This window comes from Hoplias malabaricus, chromosome 6, assembly GCF_029633855.1.
Source record: "Hoplias malabaricus isolate fHopMal1 chromosome 6, fHopMal1.hap1, whole genome shotgun sequence".
In the NCBI taxonomy this organism is placed as follows: Eukaryota; Metazoa; Chordata; class Actinopteri; order Characiformes; family Erythrinidae; genus Hoplias; species Hoplias malabaricus.
Genome location: NC_089805.1, coordinates 33,608,466 through 33,631,475, shown reverse-complemented (window position 1 = coordinate 33,631,475; position 23,010 = coordinate 33,608,466). Strand labels below are relative to the sequence as shown.

Genomic DNA, 23,010 nt, shown 5'->3' with positions numbered 1-23,010 from the left:
AAAGAATGCTTACCTTTCACAGATTGTAAATATTCTAAGTACATTGTTAGCCCCCTTTCACCCTGATCTTCAATGGCCAGGACCCCACAGGACCACAACAGAGCATATATTATTCAGGTGGTGCATCATACACATCATACAGTGACACTGAGACAGTGGTGGTGGGTTAGTGTGGATCAGACCCAGTGCTGCTTGAATTTTTAAAGCTCTCTGTGATACTGCTGGACTGAGAATAGTCCAACAATCAAAAATATCCAACCAACAGAGTCCTGTGTCGTCTGATGATTAGGCTACTGTCTATGACTTGACAAATTCGAGATGGGCCAACGAGGTAAGTGTCTAAAAGAGTGAACAGGGATTGGACACAGGATTTAAAAACCCCAGCAGCACTGCTGTGTCTGATCCAGCCCCACAGTGACATTGACATGGTAGTAGCTAACTGGTGTTTGTGCAGAAGGGCACATGAGGATACCAGCCTATGTGAAAGCAGTGGGATTCCCCATCCTCCCAGAGCAGCAAACACGCCTTCTAATCCACAGAGGAAGACTTAGACCGGGGCTGGCTCAAACACAAACAAACAGCAGGGGTGTGAGTATATGTGTTTTTTTTTTCTTTCTTTCTTTCTTTTTGTGGGGGGGTGCTCATAATATTTTATGCATCACTGAAGTGAAGGGCATGTTAGAGCAATAAGCTTCTATTTTTAGAGCTTGTTTTAATGAGCCTTCCCACAGCAACAGTCACAGATGAGTACAAAGACAGAGGTACACAACACACAGAGGCATGCCCACCCACGCTTTCTCACACACGCCCACCAAACCGCACAAATATGACGGCAGCCCATAAGCTCCCATCAAAGAAGGAAGAGATAGATGACTTTTGCTTCGGTCATCTCCTCAGGGAATGCAATTAGCTTTGGTAAGCCGGGCTGTTGTGCTCGTGTTGCTAGAATGTTTAATCAGTGATCAAACAAGCAGAAACACACACGCACACACACACTCACACACACACACACACACCAAAATAGAGAGCCATTACTGAAAGAACTGGAGTGTATCATATAGGTCACTAATGGAGCACCTTGGTGTGAAAGAGAACATATAGAAGCAGAGACATAAGGTGAACTGGTTCAAAAGCATGCTCCCCAAACTATTCATTTCAGCATGGTCATTTAGTGAGGGAGTGTGTGTGCGTATATATATCCTCACATGTGTGCTGAGGTGTGTTAATGTAGAGTCATTTTTACACATACAAGACATTTAACAGCAGCAATATATTATCATTGGTGTAGTAAAACATCACATATGGAATACGCCAGTTTGAGAGTAACACTATCCACTTCTAAATTCCCATAATCACAGATAAAGCCTTAACAGGGATTTTGTTTCTTCTTATTCATATAGCTCTGACAAATATCATTTTAGACCATAAATGTCTGTGTAGATTCTCCACTCCCTGCATTATTCATTGTAAAATTTAAAATAATGAGTTTGTGTTAATGAGGTGTATAAATAAAATGTAATTTGAAAGAGATATGACTTTTTAATACAGCAAAATATTATACACCACACTGGACTCATACTTTTGTAAGAACCCTTAATTAATCTAGTCATGTATAATATCAATACATAATATCATATTTTGAATCGATGACATGCTTTCATTCATAATCTGTAAGTGCTGATCCAGTTCAGGGTCGCGGTGGGTCTGGAGCCTACCCAGAATCATTGGGTGCAATGTAGGATCACACCCTGGAGGGGGTGCCAGTCCTTTACAGGGCGACACACACACACCTATGGACACTTGAATCGCCAATCCACCTACTAACGTGTTTATTTTTTGTTTGTTTTTGATTTTTTGGACAGTGGGAGACAGTGGGAACCCGGAGCAGCTGGAAAAAACCCACGCAGACATGGGGAGAACACACCAAACTCCTCACAGACTGTATGTGTGACAGCAACCTACCTGCTGCGCTACCATGCCATTTCTAAAATTGTCAATTGTAAAATTTATAACTTTTTTTGTGTTTTTGGATCAATAAAATAAAGACTGTAAAATAGTAATGTTCCTTGTTGATTAAAATCTGCAACAGCACATCCTCCAAATGGCTTCAGATAATAGTTTAATAAACTATTTAGTTTATATATTTAAAAGATTAAAACAGCAAAACCATTACTAACAAATGTTGATGTTGGAATGAACACTGAATACGGTGTGTGTTTAGTAAAGTACTGTATATGCGAGTGGCACAGACAGTTTCTGACACTGAAATATAATCAACCACATCAGCCTGGCTTAGGTTTATGTTTTCTAATTTAAGTAATGTAAGCAAAGAGCAGGTGCCTCTCTCTGAACTCTCTGAATCTCTCTCTCTTTCTCTGACTACAAATTTTATCATTCTGTATTATCACCCTCCAGGGTCAGTGACAAGACAATCAGTCACAACGGGTAGTAATTCAGTAACCAGTTACCTTGCCTAAAAATAGCCACCTATGAGAGAGAGAGAGAGAGAGAGAGAGAGAGAGAGAGAGAAACACACACACAATCCTACCTGATGTGCAAAGCCTGACAAATAGATTTAATTCCACATTGAGGCCCTAGTCATCTAATCTTTCGCCACATAAAAAAGGCGGATTGGGGCTTAATCTGTAAGACGGCATGCTGGAGTGTGATTCAAAACAGCCCTTAATCCACTTATTGATAGACACTCAGGCACAACACCGCTGACAGCCTCCTGCAATGTGTCAGATATCAAACGCCAGGCAGGACAGGGGGGAAATCACTTCACAAGAGCAACTGGAATTATGGCAGAAAAGAGCTGCAGTATGCCCATGTATACATACATACATTCCCACAGTCACCCACATAATGCCCTTCAGAATTACCCACATCCCCTCATATTCTCTCTCAGACCAGTGGCTGTGTTCATGCAGCATCACAGAGGTTGAGTGCTGATGCAGGATCAGATTCCTCCCTTATGACACACATCCTAATATGGCTGCCAGAGCTTCTAGAATTGCGATCTTGTGTTGGAAGGAGTAGTCCCACTACATCACACATCCCCACCATACTTCAAAGTGGATATTAGGTTCTTACATGCCTGAATGTGTTTTAGTCAGGTGTTGTATGTTTTCTCTCATATCTGGCAACCATTCAAATAGTTTATGGAATAAAGGCTGAAGGTAATTGTTGTTTTGGAGATGTCATGAAGCAAGCGACTCCAGCAATCCTCCAACTGCGATCCACAAGAGTTCTGTCTCTCCACCCACGCTCCTTCCTACACTTGGGAGGTGGGGGGGTTGGTTGGGGGGGTATCCTTTGGTTCCTTTTTAAGGAATCACAGCTCCAGAAATTTCTTAATACTTGCCCTAACAGTACAGATGGCTCTTTGGAACTGTGAAGCTATTTTTATACCCATCGCCCAATATATCAAAGTTAACAAGTTTCTGACACCATTTCACACACATGTTGTTCAGGGAGCTGAATAAATAGTTCAGCAATAGAGCAGGGCCACAATAATCATCAATTATCTCTTAGTTCTCTAACAAATGTAAAATAGAAATGTGAATATGATGATAATTAGATTTTTTTAAACCCATTTAAGATAAAAGTGATATCAAAACAACACAACGCAGGACAGGTTTAATCCCAAATCACTCCATGCTCCCTATGTAGTTCACGTCATGAAAGTCATGAAACTTCTGAATCTATATCAAAATATCCATCCATCCATCGGTTATCTGTAACCGCTTATCCAATTTAGGGTTGCGGGGGGTCCAGAGCCTACCTGGAATCATCGGGTGCAAGGCGGGAATACACCCTGGAGGGGACGCCAGTCCTTCACAGGGCAACACAGACACACACACATTCACTCACACACTCACACCTACAGACACTTTCGAGTCGCCAATCCACCTGCAACGTGTGTTTTTGGACTGTGGGAGGAAACCGGAGCATCAAAATATTATATGTATTATAATACATCATTTGTATTTATTTATATGTGGGAATATGAAATCTAGTGATTTCCGAATGTATACATTGTAGTTTAATGATTTATGTAACTCACTATAGAGGAAATGAGGAGCTATTTCAATTTCAGCTAGAGACAGGACTGCTGCTTCGTTAGCTCCCGTAAACATGACACAACTGAAACTGAAGCTTTTAAAAATCGCCACATTTGGAGAGTGTTTTTTTGATAACCTCAATTTTCAGTCACCCAAAACACAGTTTTCATGTGGACCTTTGTTGTTAAAAATATCCAGATCCATGTGGATGGGGGTCCAAGTCTTATCTGAAATTCTAAATTACAAACTTGTTATTCAGGGTGGAATTATTTCCAGTCCCTAACTTTAATAATAATTTTGTGAAACTTCCACAAATCTGAAGTCAAACTAAAACCAAAACATGTAAGAGATGCAGTCACTTCTCTAGTTTCTAATATATCAGAACTATGTGAAATTATTAGCTACTATAAAAGACAACAGACTACTGTTGTTTGGTTTATTTATGGTCAGCGGTGCCTGAGAAATGCTTTGAAAACCTCTCTTCATTTCCTGTTTTTGCTATTGGTGGTTAGCAAACATTAGCTAGTGAAGGCTAACTGAGACACTCAGGTGCTGTAAATACATAAACGTAGAGGTGAATCACGTTTACAAATTCAGTTCTGTCACTATACAGCTATTTGTCAGTTAGTGGCATTCAAATCTATTTCTGATATATTTTTATTTTCTTATTTCCTTTTATGTTACCACCAACAATCAGGAGAACATGTGAGGAATATACTACCTGAGTCATGTCTCCTATACCAGTAAGCTCTGTCTGAACATACTGGCTCAAACTCAAATTGAGCCTCAAGGGATCTTGTAGTCAATGTACACTGCAGTTTTCAGATCTCTGCCCTTTCCCTGACCCCTGCAGTTGTGCCTTAAGTGGGGAACCTAACCCCAGATTGCTAGGCGAATGCTCAACATGGTTCCTCTGTATCCCCGGCCTCTCCCCTCGTCTCCACACAGAACGGCTTCTCTAGGGCTTTATCAAATATATATAAAGGTTAAAAAAATCAGAGCAAGTTAGAGTCTCTTTGCAAGTCACTGTCCAAGCATGTTCCCAAGAAACGGCCAGAAATGCTATTAGTCCAACAGCTAACGTCAAGCCCAGCTATCTTTACTTCTTAATTTGAATAAAACAACACACGACCTCCTTTCCTGCTCTGAAATGTCACATCTGGCTAAGCGGCTGTCCACATTGCTCTGGTGCACAGCTGATGGTGGCAGTGTGGTGCTAGTATAATGTGCTAATCAGGCTTCTGGAGCCCTCCTCTGCCAGGTTGATGGGATCGGGCCCTTCCCCTCTGTCTGTTTAAGCCCTGCAACTCCATCATGTTGAGTAAGATAAAGGGATTTACCCTTTCCACTGCTCTCGCACAGACTTCTTATTCCCTCTGCCAGTATATTGTGTTCAAGACATTCTCAAGATATTCTCATAATTTTTTTTTTATTAATGGAATGGAAACATTTTTAGATTTGGAAATCTGACTTTACATCTACAAGGCAGACCAAAGTATAAGAGTGTCTAGAGTAGACGATGATTGGACGCTGTGTTTAAAAACTCAGTGACACCTTTATATAACTATATCTTGTTCACGTCGTGAAGCGGCTTGAGATGGATTAATAATTAAAAGTAAATTTCAGGAGTGTCAGTTCTTTGTGCAAGAACAGTGTTCACAACACTGCAGACTGCTCTACTGCTGGAACACACTAATATAAATGAACGTTATTGCTCAATCATATTTAATTCAAATAAAAGTTTGATCATTGCACTTATGGAACAGTGTACACAGAAACTGAATTAACACATTTGCTCTTTCCATCTGCATCATGCATGTGATCAAATTCTAATAAAGTTAACTGAGTTACAGCCTGAGAATATAACAGCAGTGGTGCTGCAAACAACAGGACATTCTAAACTTCAGAAAAAAAACGATGCACAGCTGCAGATAACCCTCTCATACGCATAATATGATCAAATGTGGCTCATATTTCTGAGAATCACTTTTCCACAGTGTGTGGAGCAGCAAACATTTGTGTTGAGTGAAACACTATATGCGTCACTCTTGGACATTTCATTTCCCAAAAGAGAGAGACCTTAATCAGGCAGCAGATGGATTTCACAAATGAATAAATTAGAAAAAAAAAAAGAAAAAACTCTGGGACAGAAAGCAGTACACTTATATCCACTGTAGGGGGAAAAATACAGAGTACATCTGTACAAACGATTTATGACAAAAACAGTCATGGAACATCATAAGCTTCTTTTTCATTTAATTTGACACCGTTTTTGGCAACAACAAAAAATATTGCTCACGCAACCATGTCTGAATCAAATGGATGGCTGTGTGTTACTCTTCTATAAACAAAAATCACATGCTTGAAGTGGATACTGGAATCTTAATTTCATAAATACTAATTATATTTCTTTCAGTTCTCACCTTTCGCTAACCCAAATAGTAAAAAAAATGATCTGACGTGAGCAAAAATATATAAATAAATAAATTCAATAAACCACAAGAGGCCATGCGCTACAGGGATTTTATCACAGGGAAGGTTGGTTTTGGCACAATTCGAAGCATTTAAAATAAAATATAATAAAATACGCAAATGTTGAATTCATAAACTTATTTATTCATAAACAAACAATTCTCAATAAAATATCCTTCTGCCACACAGTGTAGTCCGTTACCGTCGAGCACTGTTGCTAAGCAACATGAGGGCAATACATAGCCACTCCATTGAACAAAACATGTTCAAGTATATTCAGGTATAAAAATACTTTCATTTCTGTCCTCTTTCTGAAGGGACTCTTACTCTAGAGGAGATGCTGCAGGAAGTAATAGGCTAGCCTTGGGCTGTATTTTTAACTCAAGAAACTGGCTGAGTAGCATTAGCTTAATCGAGCACTGTGTCATCTCCTGATTTCATGCTGTTCTTGGATAATTGAATAAAACAGTGACAGTGAACTTCAGTGTTCAATTCATAAATCAAATATGCGAGTAGTATTTGTAATGACCATTCCTTTACCAATGTAAACTCTGGTAGCTAAGCAGTCTAACATGAAAAGTTAGACACTAAATGAAACACCCACTTAATGATTAGGACTGCTGTTTATATTAATCTGGAATATTATAAAACGGAAAGTTCTGGTCCTAACATCTGATTGGCTGTGTTCGAAGCATTTGTAGAATACACAATATATGCACACCTATGACCTGCTCACAACATTTGAATTCCATATTAATGCACTACTGTTTTATGTGCTGCAAAATAGCTCACTACCAACCATAACTTTTGATATATTGGGTAAATATATAACATAACAGTGGATAAATGTTGTGAAGTAATTGACTAGATTAATATAAACAACAGTCCTAATTTTTAATAGGGTGCTTTGTTTAGTGTCTAACTAAAATGTACTGCTCATTATTGACCTGTTCTGTTCCCATGGGACAGTCTCACTAAGCTTTGCCCTATATACATAAGGAATATGATAGTCAGATGAATTTCTGTATAAGCATAAAAATGATCTTTCTTTGCTTGCTGAATTTAATTATTTACACCTACCTCTGAAAACCTCTGGACATCCTGGGTCAGTGTGCCAACTCTGCTCCAGTTGTAGTAGTTAAGGAACTTCACCACAGCAGGATTCACAGCGTTGTCTGATGGAACAGTTCTGAAAAAGTTGGGGTACTTTTTCTTGTCTGCCAGGACAGGTGTCGTTGCTGCAAAGGAAAGCTGAAACACACAGAGAAAATACAGTTGAGTACAAAACAACTAATTTATATTTAATCTTAAAAAAATACAGGTTCCTAAATCATTCCTGGTCTGGATTCACACATCTCTTAATCAACCACAACAGTTTCTAAGCACTACTCACTACTTCTAGGAAGAACTCTATAACCCCAAACTACATCTGCAGTAAGAAGTAAATGAGTCAGATGTATTTGGCTGGAGGGAGGTGGTGTTTATATTTCATCTGTAAAGCTGGAAATTATTTGTGATTAAGCCATCTGGAAGACCACACTCACAGTTGAGTATCGACACTAATTACACCATCCATTGAAAAGTTGTTTTGGGAACCAAATGTAAATGTTCTGAAGCAGTGGTTCTGAATCCTGGTAGTGCTTTGTACATTTTAGAGTTGAACTGAGCCCATCATAACTATACAACTAATGAACTGATTATTCGATCCTTCCAGAGGTGAACTTTTGGAGCAGGGAAACACTACGACATGCAGGACAGTGCCATTAAAGGAGCTGAACTGGGAACCAATTTTCAACAGAAACATTATTTCAAATGCAAAACTGCTGAAGACCTCGGTGAGCCACATACATTGCCAAAAGTATTACAGTATTACAGAAGTATTACAGAAGCACAGGTGTTCCAGAAGTGAGGTCAGACACTGGTGCTGGACAAGAAGTCCTGGCTCACAGTGTCCACACTAATTCATCCCAAAGAACTCTGTGCAGTCCAGTCAAGTTCTTCCACACCAAGCTCAGTCATCCATGTCTTTACGGACCTTGCTTTGTGCACTGGTGCACAGTCATGTTGGAACAAGTAGGAGCCATCCCCAAACATTTCCTTGGGAGCAGGAAATTGTTCAAAATCTCTTGGTGTGCTGATGTATTAAGGGTTCCTTTCACTAGAACTAATGATCTGAGCCCAATTCCTGATCAACAACCCCTCACCATAATCCCCCTTAACCAAACTTTACACTCGACACAATGCAGTCAGACAAGTACCATTCTCCTTTCAACCACCAAACACAGACTCGCACAGAAAAGCTTGATTAGTCACTCCAGAGAACATGTCTCCAGTGGCAGCGTGTTACATTGTCCTTGGTGATGTAAGGTTTGGATGCTCAGCCATGGAAACCAATTCCATGGAGCTCTCTACACACTGTTCTTTAGCTAACCTGAAGGCCATGTTAAGTTTGGAGATCTGTAGTGATTGACTATGCAGAAAGTTGGTGACCTCTGCACACTATGCACCTCAGCATCTGCTAAACCCGCTCTGTCATTTTACCACTTCCTTGCTAAGTTAATGTTGTTCCCAATCACTTCCACTTTGATATAGTACCACTGACAGTTGACTGTGGAATATTTAGCAACGAGAAAATTTCAGAACTGGACTTTTGTACAGGTGGCATCCTTTCACAGTACCACACTGGAATTCACGGAGCTACTGAAAGTGACCCATTCTTTCACAAATGTTTGTAGAAGCCATCTCCATGCCTAGGTGCTTGGTTTTATACACCTGTAACCATAGAAGTGATTGGAACACCTGAATTCAATGATTTGGATTGGTAAGTGAATACCTTTGGCAATACAGACTACAGAGTACAATACAGAATACTGTGTGGGACTCAGGTCTTCAGCTTTTGTGTTAGAATACACTGATATCATCTTGATGTAATTACAGAACATTATGGAGGGCTTGTATGCTAATGGCCCTGTGCATGTCCATTGGCTCTGTGTTTGGCCTTTTCATGCTGGATGGAGGGTGATGAGACAGGTCAAATCCTCTGTGTCAGGATGCTAGGAGTCCAGACTGCAGGTGTGAACAAATCAACACACTCACACATCTCTATAAAAAGACAGAGCTCACACCTTCTGAGGGAGCCCATGGTGACAGCAGCCACCAATGTTTGCACCACTGACAGTCGACCTCAGCTGTGTGCCTTCAGAGTGTCTGTGAGTGTCTGTGAGTGTGGGTGTATCTCCATTTATGAGAATGCAAACAAGGTCCTATTGAAAAGCTCAAAAGTGCTTGCCCAAATCACTCTAATTCACATTGCTATGCAGGGATTAAGATCTATTGCGCCTGTGCTCCCATAGAAAAAGAATTTAAAAAATGCATTTGATTCTCCAAACTAATTGAAGCCCCTTTTAACAACACATTCCATTTCCTGTCCAGAGTCTGCACTGTAAGCAGGTTGAAATCAATTTGTGTTTGAAAAAGAGAGCCAGAGATCTGGTGTTTTCAAAGAGTGTACAGTATAAGTTGAAAAGAAGAAGAGAGAGGGAAAAAAACATCTCTTTCATGTTGTCAAACACCACTGAGTGTATTTTCTGCCTTTGCCGAAGCCAAAATGGAGCAGAACACATCATGGTATGTTGTTTATGACAGCCCTCGCTCAGTAGATTAACACATGTTCCTCAGGCTTTAATATAGCCTGAAGGTTGTTAGTCTCTAAGAGATAAACATATGGAAATTCTTTGATTCTGAATAGCAAAGCAGCTTCATAGCTGTTAAAGGAGCACATTTTTTGCTTACAGTCATGGAGGGTGTGCGCAGGCCTGCACATACAGATTGGACAAAATTTGTATTCTGGTGCAAACACCACAATCCAGCTGAGGAGCAAATCAAAGCCACTTTTGTTCACATAAAAAACTGAAATAATTTTTTTTATTCAAGTAGCCAGGTCTTTGCATAATATTGAAGAATTATATAATATATGTTTCTCCTTATGTGGACAAAGGTGCTGAAATTACAGGAACACATGGACCACAATCAAACTTTCCTCTACTGCTTAATAATTTAAATAAATAAATAAATAAATATCCCCCTTATAACTGCTGAAAATTTCCTTCAGTTAGGAGTTTGAGAGCAGAATTTGTAATGTAGGTATTCGTGACCAGATTGCCAATATTAATGCTAGAAATATTGGATCAATATAATAAAATATAAATACTGAACTGTATCCAGTTAAATATTGTAGTGAGCTAAGATTAGCAACAATCATCATAGCAATTATCATTACAAAGCAGAGAAAGGATTACTCAACAAATGTCATGTCAAATGAAGAAGACAACAAGCTAGAAGCCACGGTTAGAGAAACTGACAGGGTAGAAAAGCATTTGAGATGAAAACATTAAAATGATAAAAGTTCAAGGATTCTTTAAAAGGGCTGAGGGATGTAAATGCTAAATCATACATAAGACACCGAATAACACATCTAACTCTAGTTTTAGGCCTGCATGCCCCCTTAATGGAGTCTTTAATGACTTTAGTGTACAAGCAGGCTTTCCCAGAGTGAAGACACGGTCTGTTCTATTCAGTTCCACTAGAGCATAGGACTTGAAAAGAAAGTGTTTGGAGAATTGAAAAAAGTGCCATTGGTCAAAACTGAATCAGCTGAAAGTTAAATTACATTCCCATCGTAGAAGAGTGGAATGGGAGCTGAAATGGAGTTGACCTTTAGCCTCTGCAGTATGTTGTATTATTGACCTTGCTGCCATGAAGTAGGACATGGGAAATGTGCCTCATCTGCTCTAAGTTCTGGCTCATTTGATAGGTGAAAGTGGTGATGTAATCAGGGGGTTTCAGTCTGTGGTGTCCTGGGTGTACCTCTGTATATTTACCGACCGAGAATGAAGTGGGAATAGAGAGAACGTCTGGCCTCCTGAGTGACAGCGCACACCACCTGATCCTTTTTCCCCGCACTTTTTCGGTTTTTGCATTCAGGCCCGCTTCAACAGCAATTAATGATAAAGAGCTTTCATTTCTCACTCTTTGTTTCTTCTCAGGTTAGGGAGTGTGAAGCAAGAGCGTTCAGAAGACAGCGCTGCTTAAATTACCCATCATCTCACTGATCACATCTCGTCATCTGTCTTGTCTTCTCTCTTGTTGCTTAACAACGTCACTCTCACACCCTCCCCTGCTGCTTCTCACTGAGATTAATGCACACAATCACTTTTGTCGGGTGCAAAAACCTCAGAAGAGCCCAGGAGAGATGGTCTGACTAAATTGATTTCAGAATTACCTTCATTAACATCTACGCTTCTTCGTAAAGGCCGGTGGGCTCATATCTCCTATTTGTTCCAAAGTGTGAGATTAGGCCCTTTTTCTTCAGTTCACCAGACCCTGCTGATGTCCACACTCCCTGACAGCTGAACGTGTGAATAGCAACACTTCTCCATACTGCATTCTGTTAAACCGTGTCATGAACCAGAACTAAAAATATTTAGACAAGAGAACGGAGACAGTTTCGACAAATTCAATTACACCGCAGCAGTGCGGGTAATAAAAGTCCATGATTTAAAGACATAGACAAGTCAAGCTGCTGTGGCGGAAAAAAAGGTGAGAAAATACTATATTTATATCAGCCATTTTGTCAAACACAATCCTGCCTGTAGACAATATGCATTCAGGTTTGGATTTTGACAGTTTGCCTTTCCCTCTGGAGTCTGACTGTCATTTATGCTGTTTAAACGTTTCAAAAGTTCTAGCAGCAAAAATAATAACTTCCTTTCATGATAATTAGGTTAAAACAGTGGGAAGCCGGCACATTCTCCGCCAGCCCTGATAAGTTGTTGTTTTAGAGACAGGAGGTGCTCTCACAGCAGTGAGAAATTGGAATGATCTAATATAATGATTTTGTGTCTTCTAGGAAAGTTATTGATGCTAATCAACAGTGGGTTAATTGCTGTGCTAGGAGAGATAAGACAGTAAGATTGCTGATAATGACAATGATTAGCAGGAGCTGGCAGCATGTTGGAATCTGGACAGACAGTAGCCTCTGCTCACCAGACAAAGTCCCCACTTAACAGTCTTTAAAAAGCTTCAGAGTGTTTAAGAGATATGAGAAGAGAAGATATTTCATAAAAGCACATCGCTGAAATACCAGACGTACAGAACAGAAATTCAGAACCTGGTGCAAAAATGATGGTGTAAAGTCAACGTTTGTTATTTCCCACTGTTATGGTCAGTTTCCCCTCTGCATTGCCTCTCATGTATAAAATCTGCTATTCGGCACCGATGACAGGTCTACAGGTCTCCATGCCGTATTGTATGATGAAATGTCACAATATGCAAATTAGCGAGCCATTGTTCTAACCCACTAATCACACCCTCCTCCTGTCTCACTTATATTGAGGAGATCTGCACTGATCTCCTCATGTGGGGGGTTTCTCTTGTGTTATTAAAAATAAGTAAATAAATTATATATATATATAAAAAAAATAAACAGGACACAGAGACAGAGTTTATCCTTATACTGAGAAACCAAAGCAAAAAATATGGTTTGGGTCTGAAAGTCTGTGTAGCTGCTAAGAAGCCATTACTGAGAGAAGTCAAAAAAAGAAGTCGCACATGTTCAGAACAACGGACTGGCAGCTCCTGACATCAGCATTACTGAATAGGTTTGAGATTACTTATGCCCCTTTCAGACATGTGCGTAATGTGAGAAGGAGCTGTATGTGCGAACGCGACTATATCCTCCTCGCGCCCTAGTAAAAACTCTTGGTAAAGTCAGAGTCAGAACTTCTGAGAACAGCACGGGAAATGTTTCGGAGTTTCTCCTGCACGTGCTGCACAGGCACTGTGCCACGCCTAAAGCATGTGTTTCATCTCCTGCTGCGAGACCACTCCTGAGGCAGAAAATCTCCTGCTGTGCCCTGCATGTATGAAAGACCACTCTGGGACATCTCTTGACCCGATACTCTGGAGTTTCTCTAGAAAATTTTCCGGAGTTCATGTGTGAAAGGGGCATTATACTGTGAGAAGCAGAAAGTGGCAACAACCTCTAATACTACACTCTGGATATGTGGAGAAATTACTTGTAGATGTTTGAAAATGTAAAATCAAGCCTCCCAAAATAATTTAAGCAGATCCTTAACCCTAACACATGTATTTTCAGAATTGAATACATTTCAAAATGGATAAGTTAAAATTTGAATAAAATCCTATTTTCACTGAAAAAAAAATACAAAAAAAATACAAAAAAAAACGCAAGAAGGACCTATGAATTTGCACCATACTGTACATAGCATTTATCCTAAAGCTCTGCCTTCCATTAATCACAAGTCAACCCAGAGATGACCTCTGTGTAATTTCATTTTTAAACCATGTGGCTCTGTAATCCTTATCTCTGAATCGCACACTACAGTAGTATACACTCATGTAAGCAGTTTTATCAGTGTGGATTATGTTCATGTCCTCCAAGTTCTCCATCTATACATTCACCATTATTGGCAGCGTAAAGGGCTCGTCTGAGAGACGGCACAATAGAATACAATTGCTTTCTTAAAGAACTCATGAGTAAAGAACTCCTTAACTAATCATCTATTGATGAACATCAACAACAACCTCAATACAATTTAAAGTCCATTTAGAATCAAATATCCAAAACCAAAGACTTTCTATAAACATGTAACACCTCAGGAACAACTCGTGTCACGCAGTGAATGGAGGTTTACCTGCATCATACGCATGTAATCCTGCTCTAGTGTGAAGAATCCAGAAATGATGGACAGCTCTGAGAGGAGTTCTAGTAGCCCCCTTGCTACCCATCCCATCATTCATTACTGCTCCACAATGTGACTGTTGTTCCAAACACAGGGATTAACGCTGTCAATTAAGAAGGAGGAGGGCCTTTATCATGCCGGTTCTGCTAAATCCAAATCCACCCACGAGACTCACAGAGCTTTAAGGGGTCTTTGGGAGGCCATTGTAAACTTTGTTTAGCTGGGGCTACACCAACACTGGGGGAAGGGGTAACACCAGGGCCTGAGACATGACCTTTAAACTAAAGCCCACCTTAAAATTAAAGACCCAAAACTGTTCTCTAGGGCAAAGCAAAATCAGCTCAAACTCCTAACTGAAGGAAATTTTCAGCTAAAAATTATATAATTATAAAATATATAAATTATATAACGGGGATATTTATTTACCCACCAAGATTCATCTTAATACTTTTACAACATAGACGCTATCTGCTGCTGACAATGCATTCCCAGAATAACCTGATTGTATTTGTCTGTACTAAAAAAAATAAAAATAAAAATAAATAAAATAAAAAGCCTGAATTGTAAGGGTGTTCTGAACAGCGGGGAACCCTCAGGGCACTGCCCACTTAGGCAGGAACATCACACTAAACTAATAAGTGTCCTTTGGCAAGACTCCAAATGCTGCATTAGCCTATCTTAGTAACATGATAACAACTGTAATTTGCCCTGTTGAAATGTCATAAATGTGTATATTCTCTTTGATAGAATCATTGTGGTTGCTGTGTTTAAACTCTGCACTACTTACTGACAGAGTTTATGGCCAATGGAAAAGCATCAAATTCAGATTTTTCCCACCATAATATCTAAGTAGATGCTGCAGATGAGCCATTATTAAGACATTTTAGAAGCTGGACCAACACATCAGATTAAACACTAACATAATTGGAAATGGAAGAGAAATCACAGTTGGATATAATGGGTAGAACCAATTACTGGGACAAGACATCACTTTAGGTCTTCCTAGATACAACAGTGACTGTAAATGCAAGCGGTAGCTTAATCAGATTTCAGTCAAGAAAACAGTGTCAGCAGCTCTTCTGCAGGGCTCTTTACTGAAAGAGTTATTAAGAAACCACAACATATATATGTGCCTCAGACATGGATGTCGTCACATGTTTCTTTAAGAATGGCAAAAATGTACATATAAACTGTTATTAATTTTATGCTAACATAACACTACAATCCCATAGGGGCACTGGGAGAAATTATTTTAAAGGTTTTTTATTCCTCTTTGTCTTTGACTGAATGAGATTTCCTTCATGGTGGATTAATAATATAACATTTATTAAATATAATAATTTGTGAATACTATACAATATCCGGTATTCCAAGGGTGCAATTATGTTTGAATTGCTTCATGCCAATTTTGTCTCATTTGTCCATGTACAGATATTCCTCAAAATTCAATCAAGCGATCAGTGTCCTCTCTGACTCTGTGTAATGACCTGTATTGCATCAGTGAGAGCTTTTGAGCAGTGAGCCCTCGTTTCTGGGGTGAGATTCATCCAGTTTTTCCTGCATTTTCTAGGAAGAGGCAGTACTTATTCAGATGGAAGGGTGAGGCAAGAAAGCCATCACACAGAATTAGGCTTCTTTCCCTTCCTTACATACACACACTCAGCTTTAGACAGGCTCCTTCCACACACCTGCAGCCCAGAACATCTTATTTAAAACAGCCAAGTCTCCACGGAGCGGGGATTGCTGTAGTCTTGCAGGGCATGAGTTTACACAACAACATTATGAGGAATTGTTTTTAATCAAATACTCTCTCTCTGCTACGGCACATGGGCTCTGTCTCACACGCGTAAGCATAAATACACTTGTGCATTACACAGTGTGTTTGTGGTGGGGGGGGGGATACACACAAATGCACTTACTGAGAACGCTGTTCTGTATATGGAGCTATCATGGGATCATGTAGCATTACTGAACACATCTGATTCAAATCTGACTTCTATATACTATCCCACACAAACACACACAGACACACACACACCACCCCCACACACAAAATCACATGCACAGACACATATGTCTATTTATATTACACTTAGTTTATTGTCTGGAATATGTATGTCTCACATGGATTACAAATATAGTCACATGTACACACACATTGTTTTTGTGTGAGGAACAGAACACTTGATTTAGTCATTAACACTTTTTCATTGCAGCCATAAAATAATTTCATGTTGCATTACAATCCTCTGCAAAGTGCACGTCTTCAGCAATAATGTCCAAAGTAAAACCATGCATCTCCTTTTTGTTGATTTTAAGTTTACCACATCATGTTTACCACACATGCATAGAAATGCGCCACCATTATTTTAAAATAATCTTTTTATGTTGACATCCATTAAAAATGTTCTTACAAAGTAACTATTTTGGAGATCTTATTTTTTTGGACAGCGATGATATACTGACAGAAATGTGTATGATATTTATATGTATATATAACCGTGCACCGCACCTTATCCCAACTTTAATAATAAAAATAAATAAATAAATAAATTAAAAAATAATATTTATTTGAATACATGAAATATGGTGCATTTCTAAAGAGCAGTTTATAAATCCAGGTCCATGTTTTTGTGGCTTAGCTCCATCTACAATTCCCATCAAAGCCAGTGCATATCCTGAAAATATATAAAACCTAGTACACACACACACACACACACACCAGCAGTCAGGCACATGGCCCTGCATACTTTATTAGCGGCTGGGAAGTGGTGAGGAAGAGCAGCAGGTGATTCTCCATCCTTCTCCTAATCCCTCTTTCCTTTCCTCCCTTGCACTGTCCCTCCATCTTACCGCTTCACCAAGGTTTTAATTGCCACTGCTGCCACCCCCCCCCCCCTTCCCACCCACCACACACCCCCCTCTAGGGGTAGCGCCGCTCTGACAACCTGCGTCTCCTTTCCATCAATCTCCCGGTGCCAGCGTTAATTAAAACTAGAGAGAAGCCACTGCCTGTCACACCTCTCAGCTCCACAGCCATGGGACTGGAAGGTCACACAGCTTGGCTAATAAGACCAATAAAGGAGATGGCGCTTTTTTTTTTGGTGAAGGAAAATAATAAATGACTTTGAGAGGTGAAGAGGGAGAGAGTGCAATACATCCTGATGCTTTGTGTGTGTGTGTGTGTGTGTGTGTGTGTGCTACAGAGTGAAAGAAGAAAGGAGCTGAAAAATTGAAGCAGGGCCAGTGGAGAAGAGACATTGTGTATTCCGAGCCTGCCCCAACCCTGTGAGGTCTGGTGAAGCAGTTTCTCCTGATGCTCTCAGCCTGCTTCAGTCAATAGACAGCATTTCATTCTCATTAAAGTTCTCCAGCCAATTCCAAAGCACTAGGACCTCACAGAATGAAATATTGACAGGCCAACACAACAACCTCTTAGTCGACTCTCTCTTTCAGCGACTTTCAGAGCAGTACATAAACCTTGAAATATCCTCAGACAAAACTCCACAATGTACAACTTACTGTCTTTCCAGCTTTCCATCCATTTAACGTTTTTTTTTTTAATGATGCTTCATGAACAAACTAAAAAACTGCTAAACCTTCTAGGCTTGTTCTTCTAAGGCCAGGACACCACAGGACCACCACAGAGCAAGTAGCACTGCTGTGTCTGATCTACTTGTACCAACACCACACACACTAAGACTTTACCACCAAGTCAGGGTCACTGCAGTGCTGAAAATGATCAACCACCCAAATCATTCCTGGTCTACGGTGGTCCTGAGGGGTCTCAGACCATGGAAGAACAGGATAAAAGTGGATTGACAAAGTATGCAGAGCAACAGGTGGAGTAGAGTCTGTAATTATAGAAGTACAAAGTGCTCCTGTATAATGAGTGGAGCTGATAAAATGGACAGAGTGCAGTTATTGAATCTTATGTATGAATACCTGTATGTGTATTTTCCTCCTGGGAAATATTTTCCTGTTTGCTAGAGCACTATTTGTTGTTTTCCTCACACAAATTTTAAGTGGATCCGATGCCATAGATTAGGCTACTTCTCTTAAATAAACACTCCCAAGGGCAGAACATTTTCCTCCTGGGAAGGCTCTGGACCCACCGTGACCATGAACAATGACAATGAACGAATGAACCTGCAAAACTGAAAAAATTCTGGCTTTCTCACTGTTACAGGCACTATTCTAAGCCTTCTTATGGGTTATGTGCAATATATTTACAGTTCAGCACTTAGGAGTGTTTTTTTATTTATTAATTTATTATTTTAAACTCTTCTTCATCTATTTTTTTTTTACCATTTCTGCTTCTTTAAACGCTTGATGTGGTAATGCCCTAAGAATTACACAAGACACAGATATCATTACATTTTGTGGTAAGAACATTTTAATGTTCCAGTGAAATCTTTCCTTATGAATTAGAGTAATGTACATACTGTATATACACACACAGACACAGTAATACCTTGACTTACGAGTTTAATTTGTACAAACACGCACTTATTGCCCAGCTCTAAATGTAATGCATGTTTACAACTTCATATAAGCATTTCTTCCACCATTTACAAATATTAATGTAGTGTTTTCATAAGCTATGAGTGGGAAATAAATGAAAATCAAATTCTGGCACCACTGCTAAAAAAAAAACAGCTGTAGAATGCTGTAATTTGAAGGGTTAAAAAGAAACATAGCCTGGGAATCCACTCCTGGAACATGACGTCAAACTGAAATGGCAGACATTGCCTTACTTTAGCCCTGCCAGTGGTTTTCACACATATTCTCCCTGGGCATGAAGAACAGCTTGGTGCCTGTGTCCCCGGAACCACGAGCTGTGCCAGCCAATCGGGTGTGTGCTTGGTCACATCAGGCAGTTGGCAGCGTCTTCGGTGTGCATCCAGCTGCTCAGCACTGCTGCGTGGCCAGTGACTGGGAAACACGCGGTGACTGGCTCCATGCACTTTGGAGGAAGGCATGTATTAGGGGGCAAACCTACAATATTCTGATGCTGGTTCTGTAAACACCGGTAGGAATTCCTCATAAAAAATGAAGTGATACAGGCAGCCTGTGTCTCCAGGGGGAAAGTCGACCTGGAGCTCTGAGGTGAGGGGGAGGCCAAACCGGTTAAATGGGATTTTTAAAGCAGGCGTTCATACTTAAGCCCCACAGCCTTGACATCTGACCCTTCAGCAGCCAGCCTTCCCCAGTATAAGCACCAGCATCAGTAAAGGAGGCAGACTCTCAGAATGAACCATGAAGGGTGATGGATCTGTTCAAAGGCTCAATAATCCAAAGCACTGGCCCTGTCTGACCTTAACATACACCTGCACAGCACAAGACATCAGCTTCATTAAGCCAGAATTAATTGAGCGTGTTTATTCAGTGACCAGTTCCTTAAACGGAGGTCACATTTTGATGATAATGATGTAAAGGTAGATTTTCAAAGATGTACTGAAGGCAACACAGTACAAAGCACCATATTACAGTAACACACAGCAAATTCTCCAGTGTAAAATCAACACTATTAGTGTTAACACTGAGAGTGTTAAATTATTACACTAACAGTGTTAGTGTCTAACACTGGTGAATTTGCTGTGCATAGTGCCTTATTAAAGTAATACATTTTTCCTGTAACTGTATAAGGTAAACTAAAAAAAGGATAATAAATAAATAATAAAAAATAAAATGTTGTCCTCATGTTGGATTACTGACCAACCAAAACTTACCTTAAAGTTACCTGTGTTACTCACACATCTCTAACACTGCAACATCAAATAAGCCCAAAGTATTTAATTTGTAAGTTTTAAAGCAGCTACTGTTTACTGAATATTTTTGCCTGTGTCAAGGAGCATCATCTATTCAGAATATTAATCAAGCATAACAAAATTAGGGACAATGACAGGCCTTTTTAAAGACTGTTTACTTTGATTGGCTAATTCCAAATAAATGACTAACAGGTTTTTCTGTGCACAGCTGTTACAGATGTGTGGGCTTGGATAATAACCGAAAAAAAGTAATTAGTGGTGAGATTTCATTTTCCAGGAGGTAAAAAAGTGAATTATTCCCGTTACAGTTGTATGTATAAAGTAATGGATTACTTCTGAGTATCGCTGTTCTGCACTGGCATAATGCTTGTACCATGATTCCAAGACCTCTGATACATAAACTGAAGGATCACTGGATTCGGAACACCTTATCCATTTTATCAGCTTCACCAACCACAGGGGAGCACTTTATAGTGCTACAATTACAAACTGTAGTCCACCTGTTTCTCAGCATACGTCCTTATCCCTGTTTCACCCTGCTCCTTAAATGGTCAGGACATCCACCAGACCACCACAGAGCAGGTATATGTGGTGGTGGTGTTAGTGGTGTGTTATGCTGGTGCAAGTGGATCAGACACTGCAGTGCTGCTCTGGATTTTAAATTCGCCAGTGTCATTCCTGGACTGAGAAAAGTCCACCAACCAAAAATATCCAGCCAGTCCTGACCCTGAGCATATTGAAGAGCAGGGGGAATTGGGCTAAAATACACAGAGAAACACACTCACACACACACACACACACACACACACAGTGAAACTTACAAGTGAATCAACCTACGAATTTTTCAAAATACAAGCCATCGCTCTGTCAATTTTTTTGCTTTAAGATGTGAGCCAAGATCTTACACCACCTGCCACTAGCCCAGCAAGTGTTCAGTCCACTTGGTCATCTTGCCGTGCCTCTCTGTTGTATTGCTCTTTTTTTGAAGCATTAAGTGTATAGTGAGTAAGTTAGTAAGTGTATAGTAAGTAAGTCTAAGCGATAGAGCACAAAAAGAAAAATTCTCCCAACTTCCTCTGTCAATCTCCTCCACCTCCGCAAGCATCTTCGTCCGATCTTCAAGGTAAATACACTTAATAGAACCAGTTTATTCTTTTATAATGTATTATTCTTTTTTATACATTATTTGTTATTTTTAAATGACAATTTTTCTTATTTAAAAACACATAAAAAAGGGTTTATTTGGGGGGTTGGAGTGGATTAATAACATTTCAATTCATTTTAATGGGGAAATTAAATTTGACATATGAGCAAATTGAGTTACGAGCTCAGTCAAGGTATTACTCTGTGTGTGAATATATATATATATATATGTGTGTGTGTGTGTGTGTGTGTGTGTGTGTGTGTGTGTGTGTGCGCGCGCAAGCATACACAAACTTAGAATATTATGATAGACAAAATGGCTAGATTCTGAATTACAGATGTGGAGTGGAATTGAATTAGTTCTCCACAGGGGAAACATAAGAAAACAGAGGTTTATGGGACATCGATAAAACATGATTAGTGTGTTGGCCTTAGGTCACTGTGCTGATTAATGATTCCAGTGGAATTCCCTAAACAGCTAGTTTCAGCATTAGCATTTATCAAATAGAGATTTACACACACTCACACTTGAACATAACCAATACAGTCAAACAAACACATGAGAGAGGAGTATAAATCCCATTCACTGTCTCTGTTCTACTCCATTCTTTTACAATTCACGACAGATAGAGAAGATATTCACACCAGTGGAAGATGTTAATCAGCGTCTGAGGAGTGTAAAGTCCATATTGAGTCAATTCAACATGCAACAGAGGAATCTGACACACAGCATGATAGCTCAGCTTGATGCTCAGGAGGAACACATTTCAAGGTCCTTCTCATTTTACTTCTTTCTGACAATTTAAATAACACAATTCTCAAATTGACCACATGTAAAACATGCCTCTTAATCACCAATCAGCCACAAGATTAAAACCATTGACAGGCAGCATGAATAACTCTGCTCTCTCTACTTTGAAAATTGTCAAGGCTTGGGATATGCTAGAAGGCAAGTGAACAGTCAGTTTTTGAAGTCAGTGTGTTGGGAGCAGGATAAAGGTGAGAGACTTGGACCAGAGCAAAGCTGTGATGGCCATAATCTTCTAAACTACAGGTCAAACTACAGTGAGGGGAATGCAATGGTTAATACCTGCCAAAAACAATCTAAGGAAATAAGGAAAGGAAAGATAACTGTGGAAAGATAATTGTGAAAGAGAAAATGTGATACAGCAGCAGGCACATGGGCACCCAAGTCTCACTGATGTGCAAGGGGAGCAATAGCTAGACCATCTGGTCTGATCCCAACGAAGAGCTGTTCCCGTGAAAGTCAGTGCTTGCAAATCATGCGAATGCTACCCTCTTCTCTCCCTTGAGTATCAATGGGTCTATGTAATATATAGTATAACGAACATGTGAGCATATGTATGTGTACCAAGTCATTTAATTTGGCGTCCACTCATTTACTTCCAGTTCTCATGCTGCTTCCTTTAAAAACAATAATAATAAATAAATAAATAAATAAATAAAAACTGCACCAACAGATTAACCACAAAAATAATTATTTTTAATTAAACCAAACCTGCCAAGTCTGAGCATACACTTCCAACTGGTTTCTATGTGACATGAGACACAGGGACATTGAGATTTGTGGTAGAAACAGAAAAAGACAGCAGTTGTCCGAGGTATCAGAGCTTTATATCTGTACCCCAATATTCAGAGGACAGAACCTGACCAGACACGCATGCAGCACAGCGCCTTCCACTAATGAAGTGCTAATTGAGGCCATTTAACCCCAATTACTACGATCTATCTGGCAGGTTGTTTAGATGCTTGCTGCCACAGAAATGACCAGCAGGC

The 23,010-nt window shown here is 39.8% G+C and overlaps 1 protein-coding gene across 1 annotated transcript in view; it reads right to left on the bottom strand.

The window, feature by feature from the left end:
• gabbr2 (gamma-aminobutyric acid (GABA) B receptor, 2) overlaps positions 1-23,010 on the bottom strand; it is a 229,682-nt gene that overhangs the window by 100,790 nt on the left and 105,882 nt on the right. Inside the window, exon 3 of the mRNA XM_066675912.1 lies at positions 7,617-7,787. Within this exon, the coding sequence (XP_066532009.1) occupies positions 7,617-7,787 (171 nt within the window). The remainder of the gene's footprint in view (positions 1-7,616; positions 7,788-23,010) is intronic.